The sequence below is a fragment of the Xenopus laevis genome, chromosome 2S (assembly GCF_017654675.1).
Source record: "Xenopus laevis strain J_2021 chromosome 2S, Xenopus_laevis_v10.1, whole genome shotgun sequence".
Taxonomy (NCBI): Eukaryota; Metazoa; Chordata; class Amphibia; order Anura; family Pipidae; genus Xenopus; species Xenopus laevis.
Genome location: NC_054374.1, coordinates 145,057,831 through 145,072,056, shown reverse-complemented (window position 1 = coordinate 145,072,056; position 14,226 = coordinate 145,057,831). Strand labels below are relative to the sequence as shown.

Below are 14,226 nucleotides of genomic sequence, written 5' to 3'. Positions count from 1 at the left end.
TGGTGTCCCAGTCCAACACTGCTTACTATACACACTAAACTACATCACTGCTGTGGCCACCTTTCATTATCCAGCCTTTCTATATCCATTGAGTACAGGTGAAGCCCTTCCCCACCTTTACCTGCAGCTGCTGTTGTAGTTGCCCCATGTTAGTAAGTTGACCTGTGCCTATGGGTGTCTATTGAGGGGTGCAATGAGGGGTGCTATCATTGGGGCTTGGGCAGACAGTTGTGCAGCATTGGGGCAGTGTGTAGCTGTGTGAAGCAGCAGGGCAGGGGTGTAATACTAAAGGCAGACAAGGTAGTAGCTAATGATTAGCCGCCCCGCCTCCCCGGTACAGGGGATAGCTCTGAGCCTGGCAAGAGCCACGTTAAATTGAGCTCAGGACCCAGCAGGAGCGCAGACAAGAGCGTTAGATCAGCAGTGAGAGCGCAGGATATTCCCAGTCGGCTGCACTATGAGATCGGGCGCTCAAACTCTGCTGCTGTGGGCGGTTTGTGGCTGCGCGCTTTGCGCAGAGAGGAACGTATGGAGCAGGTTTGCGCAACTCCCTTTCCCCGAGGATAACCTGTTCCTCTATGGCACCTTCCCCCCCAACTTCATGTGGTCAGTAGGTACCGCCGCGTATCAGGTGGAGGGAGGTTGGCGGCAGAATGGCAAAGCCCCTTCTATCTGGGACACGTTCTGCCACAAGAAGACTGGGCGAGTGGAAGCCACGGGGGACGTGGCCAGTGACAGCTACAACAACCAGCTCAGGGACACTGAAGCCCTAGAATACCTGGGGGTCACTCACTACAGGTTCTCCATCTCTTGGTCAAGGCTCTTCCCAAATGGCACCGAATCGGGTCCAAACCAAGCTGGACTGTCCTATTACCTGAAGTTGATCCTCAGGCTCAAGGAGCTCAAGATAAAGCCAGTGGTGACCCTGTACCATTGGGATTTGCCCCAGAGGCTGCAGGACATGTATAGTGGCTGGATCAATGACTCCATGGTGGACATCTTCAGGGACTATGCTGAGGCTTGCTTTAGGCTCTTTGGAGATGAGGTCAAGTATTGGATCACTATCGACAATCCCTATGTGGTGGCATGGCAGGGCTACGCAACTGGCAATGTGGCTCCTGGCATCAAAGGGGACAAAGTACTGGGTTATAAGGCTGGGCACAATATTATAAAGGTAAGAGAATGTAGATTGAGCTGAATAAGAGCTGTATGTACCAATAGTAGTGATGGGCGAATATATTTGCCAGTCGAAAATTGGCAGCAAACTTCCACTTTTCACGGCTGGCGCTAAATTCACCGCCAAAAAAATTTGTGCACGCATCTCAGAATAGTTGTGCGCATAAACATTGTCGCACATCAGAATTATTCAGCCGCCCATTGACTTTAATGCATTTGTCCAAAATAGGCACGCGTATAACAGTTGTCGCGGGCGTCGAAATTAACGCGCATCAAAATAATTTTGACTCCTATTGACTTCAACGTGTTTCGCAAATTTTTTGCCGTTTAATTTGCGAATTTAACGAAGAGAAACGGGACAAATTCGCCATCACTAACCAATAGCCATTCAAATAATGCAGATAACAATTGATGAATAATTAATAATACTTATTAATAATTTAGATAGATATTGACCTATTGGGTGACTGATGGCCATTTATTCGGTTGGTGGTGGGACCCTACACGGTCAGTCAATAAAATCCAATGACGTGTCATTGTTCAAAAGTAGTCTGGCCTGTGGTTTCACTGTCACACATAGGCGGGGTAGGGCAGAATCTTAGTGGCCCTGTTGGGGAGTTGGCTGTAGACCAAAGTGTGAGCTGTAGCCTAAGGGCTTTAGGCTGGGTGTCCCTTATTTATGTAGTTACTTCTACCTACATATGATTTGATTTAGTCTCTAGCTGTGATTGTAGGGGAAACCTAGAATGGATGAACTAAGGATTATGCTGAAAATAGGTGTCATTCAGCAAACTGGCTGAGGAGTTGGTTTTAAGGCCACATGGATTGAACCTGAAAATAAGACTGTCCTACAGAACAGTGAACTTTCAGCTACAACTGCATGAAGGCATAATTCATCTATACTGTATATACACATCTAAGCACACCCACAGAAAGTCTATTGTTGGACCAGCTTGTGGTCTATGCTCTTGGAACCTCCGGGTCTTAATAATGGGCGTTTGTATCTATGAAGAGTCTGGATCTTAGGCTCCATGTTGCTTCATCTCAGAGGGACTGGTTGGGGAGAGCAAGAACAGTGCAGCACAGAGGGGTATCTAAGGGGCTTTTACTTATCCATGGGCATCTTTATACACCAGCAACACATTGTGCTACATGTAGGCGGGTTTGTGGCATCTAATGGCACTATATATATATTTATACATGCCATACTGATACACTGCCAAGCACATACCAAGAGACACCAGACTAATATGAAGTATTCTTAGTATGGGCTGAATTATGTTTTAAAGGGGTAGTTCACATTTAAGTTAATTTTTAGTATGTTTTAGAATGGCCGATTCTAAGCAAGTTTCAATTGGTCTTCATAGTTTATTTTTTTTTTATAGTTTTTAAATTATTTGCCTTCTTCTTTTGACCCTTTTCAGCTTTCACATGGGGGTCACTGACTAAAAAAAAAGCCAATACTCTGTAAGGCTACACATGTATTGTTATTGCTACTTTGTATCACTCATCTTTCTATTCAGTCCTCTCCTGTTTATATTCCAGTCTCTTATTCAAATGAATGCATGGTTGCTAAGGTTATTTGGGCCCTAGCAACCAGATGACTGAAATTGCAAACTGGAGAGCTGCTGAATAAAAACATATTAGACCAGTTGCAGATTGTCTGAGATTATCAGATTATTAATGTAAAGTTAAACTATCCACACACACCGGTTTCAATGAATCATGTGACACAAGTGACATCACTTTTAACCAATGACATCACTTAGCTCTGATAATAACTGATAATAAATGATGACATCACTAAGCTCAGTTTACAACTGTAGTGTATTAGGCTGTAGCCCATTGCATTGCATAAAAGACATAGAACTTTGCAGCGTTGCTACTCTCACAGTGAGCTCATAGACGTGCCTGTCTCTTTAAGCCAATAACCTTGCATTGTGAGTGCAGAATATGCCGTTTATATAATGAATAAAGTACCCCCTTTTGTAAAATATAAGGATATTTTGTCACCGAGTTCCATGTCCATATAAAAGCACGAGGCTGAAGCACAAGGTCATGGAACTCCGAGGTTACTTCTAATATCCTCATACAGTTTTACATTCTACAAGACCGATGTACCCCCTATTGTAAAATATAAGGATATTATAAGTCACCAAGGAGTTCCATGAGCATGACCTTTTATACAGGTCATGGAACTCCGAGGTTACTTCTAATATCCTCATATTTTCTAACAAGGGGTACTATATTTATTATAATATACAAGTTTTAGTGAGTCACGTGACAAAAATGACATCACTACTCACCGTTTATAACTGATGACATCACTAGTCACCGTTTATAAGGATATAATTTACAAGATATTCATTGCTTTTGTGTATTATAAGGATATAATAAACAAGAGCCATGAACATCCTGTTAATTATATCCTTACAAATTTCTCTTAGTGATGTCATCAGTTATAAACAGAGCTTAGTGATGTCAATTTTGTCACATGACTCATTAAAACTTGTGTATTATAATAAATGAAATAGGGATGCACCGAATCCAGGATTTGGTTCGGGATTCGGCCAGGATTCTGCCTTTTTTTCAGAAGGATTTGGATTTGGCCGAATCCTTCTGTCTGGCTGAACCGAATCCTAATTTGCATATGTAAATTTGGAGCGGAGAGGGAAATCACGTGACTTTTCTTCAAAAAAAGATTTGTTTCCACTTTTTCCTTCCCTGCCCCTAATTTGTATATGCAAATTAGGATTCGGATTCGGTTTGGTATTCGCCAAATCTTTCATCAAGGATTCGCGGATTCGGACGAATCCCAAATAGTGGATTTTGTGCATCCCTAAAATATAATACCCCTTGTTGCAAAATATGAGGATATTAAAAGTAACCTCGGAGTCCCATGACCGGTATAAAAGGTCATGCTCATGGAACTCCTTGGTGATTTATAACATTCTTATATTTTACAATAGGGGGTACATGGTTCTTGTAGAATGTAAAACTCTACCCAACAGGAACCAATTGAATATACAGTATGGATTGGTTCTTAATTACAAATAAATCCATTTTTATTGTGCCTGAATCCCTGTGCTGTTATCTTTTTTTAAGCCCTGGTGCCATCTTGTTGCTGAGGTGAATGACCTTGGCAACCATGCAAAAGCTACATATTTTTATTGCTGTTTTTATACTTTTATTGCGTAACATATAAATGAGGGAGGCAGGTAGGATTATGAGTAGTGCCATGCAAACAAAACTGGGTGCACATATTTCTTATACATGGCAAAAGTTCATACTGTATATAAGGTCACATTCACTTACCCAGACGCAGTGAGCAAGGTGCAATTCCGGGCACTATTGTCATGGTTTTTTTTCCCACAATGCACCATACCCCCAAGAATTCAAATGTCATAAGGGGCTCAATCAATCGGATGTAATTGCGCTACTTCTGGCATAACCGCATCAAAATAAATCCAACTGTGTATGTACAAATCGGGCAAAGTTACGTTAATTATTTTCGCAATCAGGGCTGGAGTCACTTCTGGTGTTCTCTTGCATCGGTTCTGGAGTTGGTTATTTGAAATTCAATGTCTCTTACATTTCATACTGGCAGATCAATCCCTGGCCAGTTTATACGGAACAATAACAGCGACCACTGCTGCTTCTACAGTCAAAACAATGATCCTGCAAATATCATAGTGAACCCCAACAGTTAAAGGGGAGCTATCGTGAAAATTAAAATTTAATATAAGCTTCAGTATACTGAAATAAGAAACATTTCAAATAAAATCAATTAAAAATTCTGCATCCTTTCTGAAATAATCAAGTTTATGTTCATTATTCCTCTCTCAGCATCTGTTTCTCTTCATTCTGTCTTCATGCAGCAGTTGGGTGTCAGATATTCATTGACAGTTAGATCCAATATAACTTATAGGGGGGCTCCCTTTCCTAGCAAATGTATTAGAGCTCGGTCAAATAACGGATTCCAGTACAAACAAAATCTAATAAAAATAACTGCCTTTTACACAAATTCTGCATATTTAGAAAGTTTCTTGTTTCAGTACAATGAAGCTTATATTACATTTGCATTTTCGCGATAGTTCCCCTTTAACACCATTACAAGCTCTTTCCCACCAATGTGAGAGTGGCTGTAAGGTGGGGTTATACTTGTAATAACATCGCTGGTTATAATGCGAGTCTTCTAAACAAGACTTGGCAATGTTATGAAATCAAATTTTATTGGATGCATTTGAGGCCCTTTGATCATATAAAAAAAAAGTTATGGGCATTGAATTTCCATCAGCTCACAATATAATTGCTCCCAACTGTCCCGGTTTCTGTGGGACAGTCCCAATTTTGACAGCTCAGCCCCCCAGTCCCAGGTTTCTTACTGAAGTGTCCCAAGTTTCTCTTTGATCTCCTGCACTGATTCGAGAAAAGGATACAAAGTTTCTGTAACTTAATTAAAATAAGAGCCATATTAGCAGACAGCCCAGAACAGCCAGCAGGTGCACTTGGATACTTTTTTTTAACAAATTAAGAAAAGTAAAGAAACAATTGTAAAAATTTAAGATCAGCAGGTCTCTTGGGAGAACTGAGACTTGCAGCTTAAAGGGCAATTCACTTTCATTAGCAAAACTGTTATAACACATAACACATTTCATTAAACCTCCCATTTCACTAAACCTGCCAATTTTTTTAAAACAGGTATGTAAATTAGGAGGTGTGGTCATAAAATGGGCGTGGCAAAACAATTCCTTCACGCTCAAGTTTTTGGCCCTCTTTTCCTTTTTCAAATGTTGGGAGGTATTTGCTATGAGTCTTGTTTGGCCTTGAGAACATTATTTACATTGCTATGGCATTCTATGGATTAAAATGTTGACCAGTGTTACCGGTAATGTACCAATACCTGCTTGGTCATGCCCCCAAAACCAGCCCTTTTTACAGGAAGCACCCCCTTTCCTCATGGAACTCCTTGGTGATTTATAACATTCTTATATTTTACAATAGGGGGTACATGGTTCTTGTAGAATGTAAAACTCTACCCAACAGGAACCAATTGAATATACAGTATGGATTGGTTCTTAATTACAAATAAATCCATTTTTATTGTGCCTGAATCCCTGTGCTGTTATCTTTTTTTAAGCCCTGGTGCCATCTTGTTGCTGAGGTGAATGACCTTGGCAACCATGCAAAAGCTACATATTTTTATTGCTGTTTTTATACTTTTATTGCGTAACATATAAATGAGGGAGGCAGGTAGGATTATGAGTAGTGCCATGCAAACAAAACTGGGTGCACATATTTCTTATACATGGCAAAAGTTCATACTGTATATAAGGTCACATTCACTTACCCAGACGCAGTGAGCAAGGTGCAATTCCGGGCACTATTGTCATGGTTTTTTTTCCCACAATGCACCATACCCCCAAGAATTCAAATGTCATAAGGGGCTCAATCAATCGGATGTAATTGCGCTACTTCTGGCATAACCGCATCAAAATAAATCCAACTGTGTGTGTACAAATCGGGCAAAGTTACGTTAATTATTTTCGCAATCAGGGCTGGAGTCACTTCTGGTGTTCTCTTGCATCGGTTCTGGAGTTGGTTATTTGAAATTCAATGTCTCTTACATTTCATACTGGCAGATCAATCCCTGGCCAGTTTATACGGAACAATAACAGCGACTACTGCTGCTTCTACAGTCAAAACAATGATCCTGCAAATATCATAGTGAACCCCAACAGTTAAAGGGGAGCTATCGTGAAAATTAAAATTTAATATAAGCTTCAGTATACTGAAATAAGAAACATTTCAAATAAAATCAATTAAAAATTCTGCATCCTTTCTGAAATAATCAAGTTTATGTTCATTATTCCTCTCTCAGCATCTGTTTCTCTTCATTCTGTCTTCATGCAGCAGTTGGGTGTCAGATATTCATTGACAGTTAGATCCAATATAACTTATAGGGGGGCTCCCTTTCCTAGCAAATGTATTAGAGCTCGGTCAAATAACGGATTCCAGTACAAACAAAATCTAATAAAAATCACTGCCTTTTACACAAATTCTGCATATTTAGAAAGTTTCTTGTTTCAGTACAATGAAGCTTATATTACATTTGCATTTTCGCGATAGTTCCCCTTTAACACCATTACAAGCTCTTTCCCACCAATGTGAGAGTGGCTGTAAGGTGGGGTTATACTTGTAATAACATCGTCGGTTATAATGCGAGTCTTCAAAACAAGACTTGGCAATGTTATGAAATCAAATTTTATTGGATGCATTTGAGGCCCTTTGATCATATAAAAAAAAAGTTATGGGCATTGAATTTCCATCAGCTCACAATATAATTGCTCCCAACTGTCCCGTTTTCTGTGGGACAGTCCCGATTTTGACAGCTCAGCCCCCCAGTCCCAGGTTTCTTACTGAAGTGTCCCAAGTTTCTCTTTGATCTCCTGCACTGATTCGAGAAAAGGATACAAAGTTTCTGTAACTTAATTAAAATAAGAGCCATATTAGCAGACAGCCCAGAACAGCCAGCAGGTGCACTTGGATACTTTTTTTTAACAAATTAAGAAAAGTAAAGAAACAATTGTAAAAATTTAAGATCAGCAGGTCTCTTGGGAGAACTGAGACTTGCAGCTTAAAGGGCAATTCACTTTCATTAGCAAAACTGTTATAACACATAACACATTTCATTAAACCTCCCATTTCACTAAACCTGCCAATTTTTTTAAAACAGGTATGTAAATTAGGAGGTGTGGTCATAAAATGGGCGTGGCAAAACAATTCCTTCACGCTCAAGTTTTTGGCCCTCTTTTCCTTTTTCAAATGTTGTGAGGTATTTGCTATGAGTCTTGTTTGGCCTTGAGAACATTATTTACATTGCTATGGCATTCTATGGATTAAAATGTTGACCAGTGTTACCGGTAATGTACCAATACCTGCTTGGTCATGCCCCCAAAACCAGCCCTTTTTACAGGAAGCACCCCCTTTCCTTTCACCCTAAGGGAGGAACTCCCCGGGCGATTTCATCACGATTCGGCGCAAAAACGCAGGCATCACATCGGATGCAAAATAAAGTAAGAAATGGAAATGTCGGATGAAGTCGCAGCGTCTGCATCCGACAGTGGTATCGCGTTGGATAAAAGGTGCGACACCATCCGACGTTCCTGTTACTTACCTTATTTCCGTTGCATCCAACGCGACGCCTGCATTTTTGCGCATCGTGTCGGATCGTGCCAAAATCGCCTGTGGAGTTCCTCCCTTAGAGTGCCAAGGGCCCACCAGAAAAAAACACACAACACAGGTCCATTTGCATAACATTTTGTTCCTATTTTCTTGCCATAATATCCTTTCTTTGTACCCTTCCCTTTTCTCTACCCCTCTGTCTTCTTCTCTTCATTTTGGTTATTTTCCCACTTTCCTTCTTTCCCTTTTTCATCTCATTCTCTTTCCCCCCATTCTGTCGAACAGAATGATATTCATTTTCAGTTGTGGAATCACTGGAGTTCATCTACCCCTTTCCCCATGGGAACTGCCACTGAGGCCCAATGAAATAAAACCGATGAAACAAAACAATATTCTTTTGCACCTGTTTGATCCAATATTGTAATAAATGTTTATCATCGGGGCAAAAAAGAGATGTGAAAATGTGGCAGTTTCTTTATTTCCACCCAAATACAGTACAATGACTTTCTAGGTATAAACCAAGTTATTCTGAGTGTTTGAAAGAATATGCTGGAAAGGCTGTTGGTTTATAACAATTGTGTATCTAATCAGTTCGGGTCAGTTCTCTCCAGTTTGCTTTCACTCCATACAGTGTAAGTGGGATATTAAATATCTGGTGTGGTTTTTACTGGCAAAAGAAACAAACAGTAGTTTGTAAGGAAACTCCAAATCCAGGAGTCAGTTTGGGATCTCCCAGCCCTTTTGGCAGGATTCAGATTCAGTCACACAGTGTTCAGCTGAACCCAAAACTTTTGGACAGCTGAATACAACAATATTTTCATCACAGTTGATACAATATTTTTTGCAAAAGTGGAAATTAGGGGTTCATGTTCAGCTGAATCTTTTTTGGAGGGTTCAGTGTACAGCTGAATGCATTTAGTGGATCTCTAGTGATTGTTCCCTCCTTATATTCAAGGAGGGGAAAACATTGTATTCATGGTCACAACTCAATCCCTGTGCCACGTGTTTTTAAAGGGATACTGTCATGGGAAATTTTTTTTCTTCAAAATGAATCAGTTAATAGTGCTGCTCCAGCAGAATTCTGAACTGAAATCCATTTCTCAAAAGAGCAAACAGATTTTTTTATATTCAATTTTGAAATCTGACATGGGGCTAGACATTTTGTCAATTTCCCTGTTGCCCCAAGTCATGTGACTTGTGCTCTGATAAACTTCAATCACTCTTTACTGCTGTACTGCAAGTTGGAGTGATATCACCCCCTCCCCCCCCAGCAGCCAAACAAAAGAACAATGGGAAGGTAACCAGATAGCAGCTCCCTAACACAAGATAACAGCTGCCTGGTAGATCTAAGAACAACACTCAATTGTCGATCTTTTTTGTCGTTCCTCCACTGAATTACTAAATCAAGATAAAATCATAAATCAGTGCCACAGGCTATGGGGAAAAAACCAAATAACAGAAACTAGCACAATCTTTCACAATCAATATCTAGTACAGACACCAGGGTGTTGCAGCACAAATCTGTGTGTGCCTTGAACCATAGAAACTCTATGTACAGATTTTTCTTGTGCGTTCTAAAAGTGCTATAGTGATTTTTACAAAGTGCTATCTACAAAATAATATTATAATTAAGTAAAACAAGGTGCTTATATTTCTTCAAAAGGTAGAATGAGTTAAAGAAAGGGGCAGTGGTGTTTTCTTCAACAATAAAACATGTGGCTTCTCCATTCTCTGGTGGGATTAGAAATTTACAAGACTCCTGATTTCAAAACAGAATATCATTATCAAATCCAGGGTATTTCTTTTTCTGTAAAAACATTAAAAAAGCAAGGGACAGCGCCCGTGGTATAATTTGCCTTCATTTTTAAAAAGGGTTTAAAACTTATCACACTTCTGAGCACATATCAAACAATCACTTTCTCCAGTATTACGGTGCAGATTGTGGAGGTGAACGTTTGCAATACAAAGAGATGGATTTTGCTGGGTCTCTCTCTCCTGTGTGTCCCACCTCTGCTACGACCCGGAAGTGATGTCACACCTGACGCGTTTTGCTGAGGACAGCTTCTTCAGAAGTGGATTTCGCCTTATTTCCTTATATAACCTATGTTGCCATGGTTACACTTTTATTTTTCAAGTGCAGTCAGTGATCTTGTTATTTTCCTTGTGTACTGCATTTGCTATAAATGATTTTCACATACTGTATGCACCTGGAGCCCACAAAATAAAACCAATTATCTCCAAGCATTGGAGCAGTTTTTGAATTGGACAAACTTAGCACTTTAAGAACACACAAGAAAAATCTGTACATAGACTTTCTATGCTAAAATTATAAACATACACATACCAAGAAAAAGGATATTCCGTGCCCATGATAAACTATGATCTTATATTTGTCTTGTAAAGGGACTGAAATAAATCTGGACGTATAAAAGAGTCCTATTTTCCTTTAATTGCTAATTTAGTTTAATTGAATAAAAAAAAGCCAACCAATCGTTCCGCCAATCCGATTTAATTAAACCCTATGATAACATTCCAGTATAGTTATGCTAAGTCGATTTCTTGTCTGACAGCAATCACGGCAGGTTCAGGCACGTTACTCGCGATTATGTTCTCTGTTAGTGTTCCAGGGGGGAAAATTCCAGATTTGTGATATACCGCCTCAAATTGTAACTTCATCTAATTGGCCCTTTGGCATGCTCCGTTTATTAATTTAACTGCAGAAGTGCAAACATACATACTGTAAACACATTTATATGCACGAGAAACAGCTGGTTGTGATGTTGTTGACCGAGTTACACCGTCTCAGTGAACATGTCCCTGGATAGAGTAGTAAACTTAGTAGAAATAGTCAAGAACCTTTAAAATAACTGAATGTCCAACTGACGACTGGTGCTATTCTAAGCACTTTTGCAATATATATTCATTATTTCTTTTGTTTTTATTCCAAGATATTAAGGGATACATGTACTGTAAATATGAATGGATTTTGTTACAACATCGCCACCTGCTGGTCAGTTTCCCACCAGTCTGACCATCAAGTAGTCAAGGAAGTTGTCAGGAGAGAGAAAGAGGCTGCTCTGATGTTCTTCTGCTTAGGAAAGATTTAAAGGGATCCTGTCAACGGAAAACATGTTTTTTTCAAAACACATCAGTTAATAGTGCTACTCCAGCAGAATTCTGATAAACTTCAATCACTCTTTACTGCTGTACTGCAAGTTGGAGTGATATCACCCCCTCCCTTTTTCCCCCAAGCAGCCAAACAAAAGAACAATGGGAAGGTAACCAGATAGCAGCTCCCTAACACAAGATAACAGCTGCCTGGTAGATCTAAGAACAACACTCAATACAAAAAACCCATGTCCCACTGAGACTCCTTCAGTTACATTGAGAAGGAAAAACAGCAGCCTGCCAGAAAGCATTTCTCTCCTAAAGTTCAGGCACAAGACACATGACCAGGGGCAGCTGGGAAATTGACAAAATGTCTAGCCCCATGTCAGATTTCAAAATTGAATAAAAAAAAATCTGTTAGCTCTTTTGAGAAATGGATTTCAGTGCAGAATTCTGCTGGAGTAGCACTATTAACTGATGTGTTTTGAAAAAAACTTGTTTTCCGATGACAGGATCCCTTTAAATCTTTCCTAAGCAGAAGAACATCAGAGCAGCCTCTTTCTTTCTCCTGACAACTTCCTTGACTACTTGATGGTCAGACTGGTGGGAAACTGACCAGCAGGTGGCGATGTTGTAACAAAATCCATTCATATTTACAGTACATGTATCCCTTAATATCTTGGAATAAAAACAAACGAAATAATGAATATATATTGCAAAAGTGCTTAGAATAGCACCATCGTCAGTTGCACATTCAGTTATTTTAAAGGTTTACTTATCCTTTATGGAATCTTATCCCTGTCAAGTGTTTCTTGAATCTGTCTTGTCCTGCTATTTGCTATTGGCTGGGGTTAGAACAGGCAGCTGGCAAGGCTAAAGGCCAAGCACAGAGATTATGTATAGCTCATTGGCCTTTGTGCACTTTTTGCCACCACTAGTCTGAAAATAATGTTCTTTTCAGTATAATTTCCTCTCCTGCTATCACATATATTGAAGTGTACAAGTGATGGAAGCATGCACTCTTCTGTTATAAGAATTATGTGTATTAACTGCATTCTAAAGCCATTCTGCCTGTGCAGCCCTTTATCTCTGCTTCTAACTAAATTAAGGTTCTCCAATCTCTCCAATCGCCAAAAGGCTGAAGAGTAAAGAGAACCCACGGTTACACAGTGTTCATAAATTAAGTGAAAAAGACTTTCCAAAAGCTGGATAATGTCATCAGTTACAGAATGGCTTACGCTCTGTGTATTTCCGTGTAAATGTATTAATAGATTATGCTTTCGCATTGGCTTTATGGCCTTGGTAGAACTACAAGTTTATCTGTGTATATGTGTGTTTGCATTCATATAAATAGCAGATCAGGTATATTGGGCGTTTCTCCACCAAAGAAGAAACATTACGTGTGCCACAGGCAGTGTCGGACTGGCCCACCGGGAAACCAGGAAAACTCCCGGTGGGCCCAGGTGTCAGTGAGCCCTTCTGCTGCTAAACTTTTGGCCTATTTCATGGACATTCCATATTTCTATGAGAACAAAGAGGCTAAATATATGGAATAATTCATTATAGTATGTAAGAAAACAGAATGGAGAATAGAGGTTGAATGAGGAGATGAAGAATATTAGTACTAAGAGTGGGCCCCTGGTCTAAGGTTTTTGGGTGGGCCCCTGGTGTCCCAGTCCGACACTGGCCACAGGCCGTAAAGTCATAATATATGTTATAGATAATATATTATAATAATTTATATAATATATGCCTATTATGACTCAACTGCAAATCTTGTCCCCTATTCCAAGTAAATAGGGCACATGCTGGACTTCTTTCCTCACTCCCTAGTGCAGAAGGCAGGACTCAAACTCCATATTTATAAAGGTATGTTAGATACACGGCACATCACAACATCCTAACAACGCAACGCAACTCGGTTTAAAATGACATGTAGTTATAAAGCTGTGTAACCAATTTGCAATTGTGTAACAGCAAATATAGGGTGTATATGTGGAGCAGAGTGGGGAGAGTGTATATGTGGAGCAGAGTGGGGAGAGTGAATATGTGGAGCAGAGTGGGGAGAGTGTATATGTGGAGCAGAGTGGGGAGAGTGTATATGTGGAGCAAGTGGGGAGAGTGTATATGTGGGAGAGTGGGGAGAGTGTATATGTGGAGCAGAGTGGGGAGAGTGTATATGTGGAGCAGAGTGGGGAGAGTGAATATGTGGAGGCAGAGTGGGGAGAGTGTATATGTGGAGCAGAGTGGGGAGAGTGTATATGTGGAGCAGAGTGGGGAGAGTGAATATGTGGAGCAGAGTGGGGAGAGTGTATATGTGGAGCAGAGTGGGGAGAGTGTATATGTGGAGCAGAGTGGGGAGAGTGAATATGTGGAGCAGAGTGGGGAGAGTGTATATGTGGAGCAGAGTGGGGAGAGTGTATATGTGGAGCAGAGTGGGGAGAGTGTATATGTGGAGCAGAGTGGGGAGAGTGTATATGTGGAGCAGATGTAGAAGGGGAAGCAAAGTGGGGAATTAATGCTCAGCAGAAAGTACGGCACAGTGGAACAGAAGGAGCCAGGCTCAGTAGAGAGTAGGAGAAATTGTTAAAAATCAGATTTTCCCGTGGCAGCAGATAGCAGCCCTTCAGTTTATTGCAGTATTAACAGGTTAGCTCTGTTTGATCTGTCATTCTATAACTTTCAGATGCCGCGGGGAATATAAAAGATTAATCATCAACACGTTTTACAGTGTGCTGTGTAATTGGCAGTAACTCA

The 14,226-nt window shown here is 40.3% G+C and overlaps 1 protein-coding gene across 1 annotated transcript in view; it reads left to right on the top strand.

Moving 5' to 3' along the window:
* The first annotated feature begins 362 nt into the window (after window positions 1-362).
* The window catches only part of kl.S (klotho S homeolog), a 35,819-nt gene continuing 21,955 nt past the window's right edge, over window positions 363-14,226 (top strand). The window contains exon 1 of the mRNA XM_018250248.2: window positions 363-1,174. Coding sequence (XP_018105737.1) covers window positions 458-1,174 — 717 coding nt within the window. The 5' untranslated portion in view covers window positions 363-457. The remainder of the gene's footprint in view (window positions 1,175-14,226) is intronic.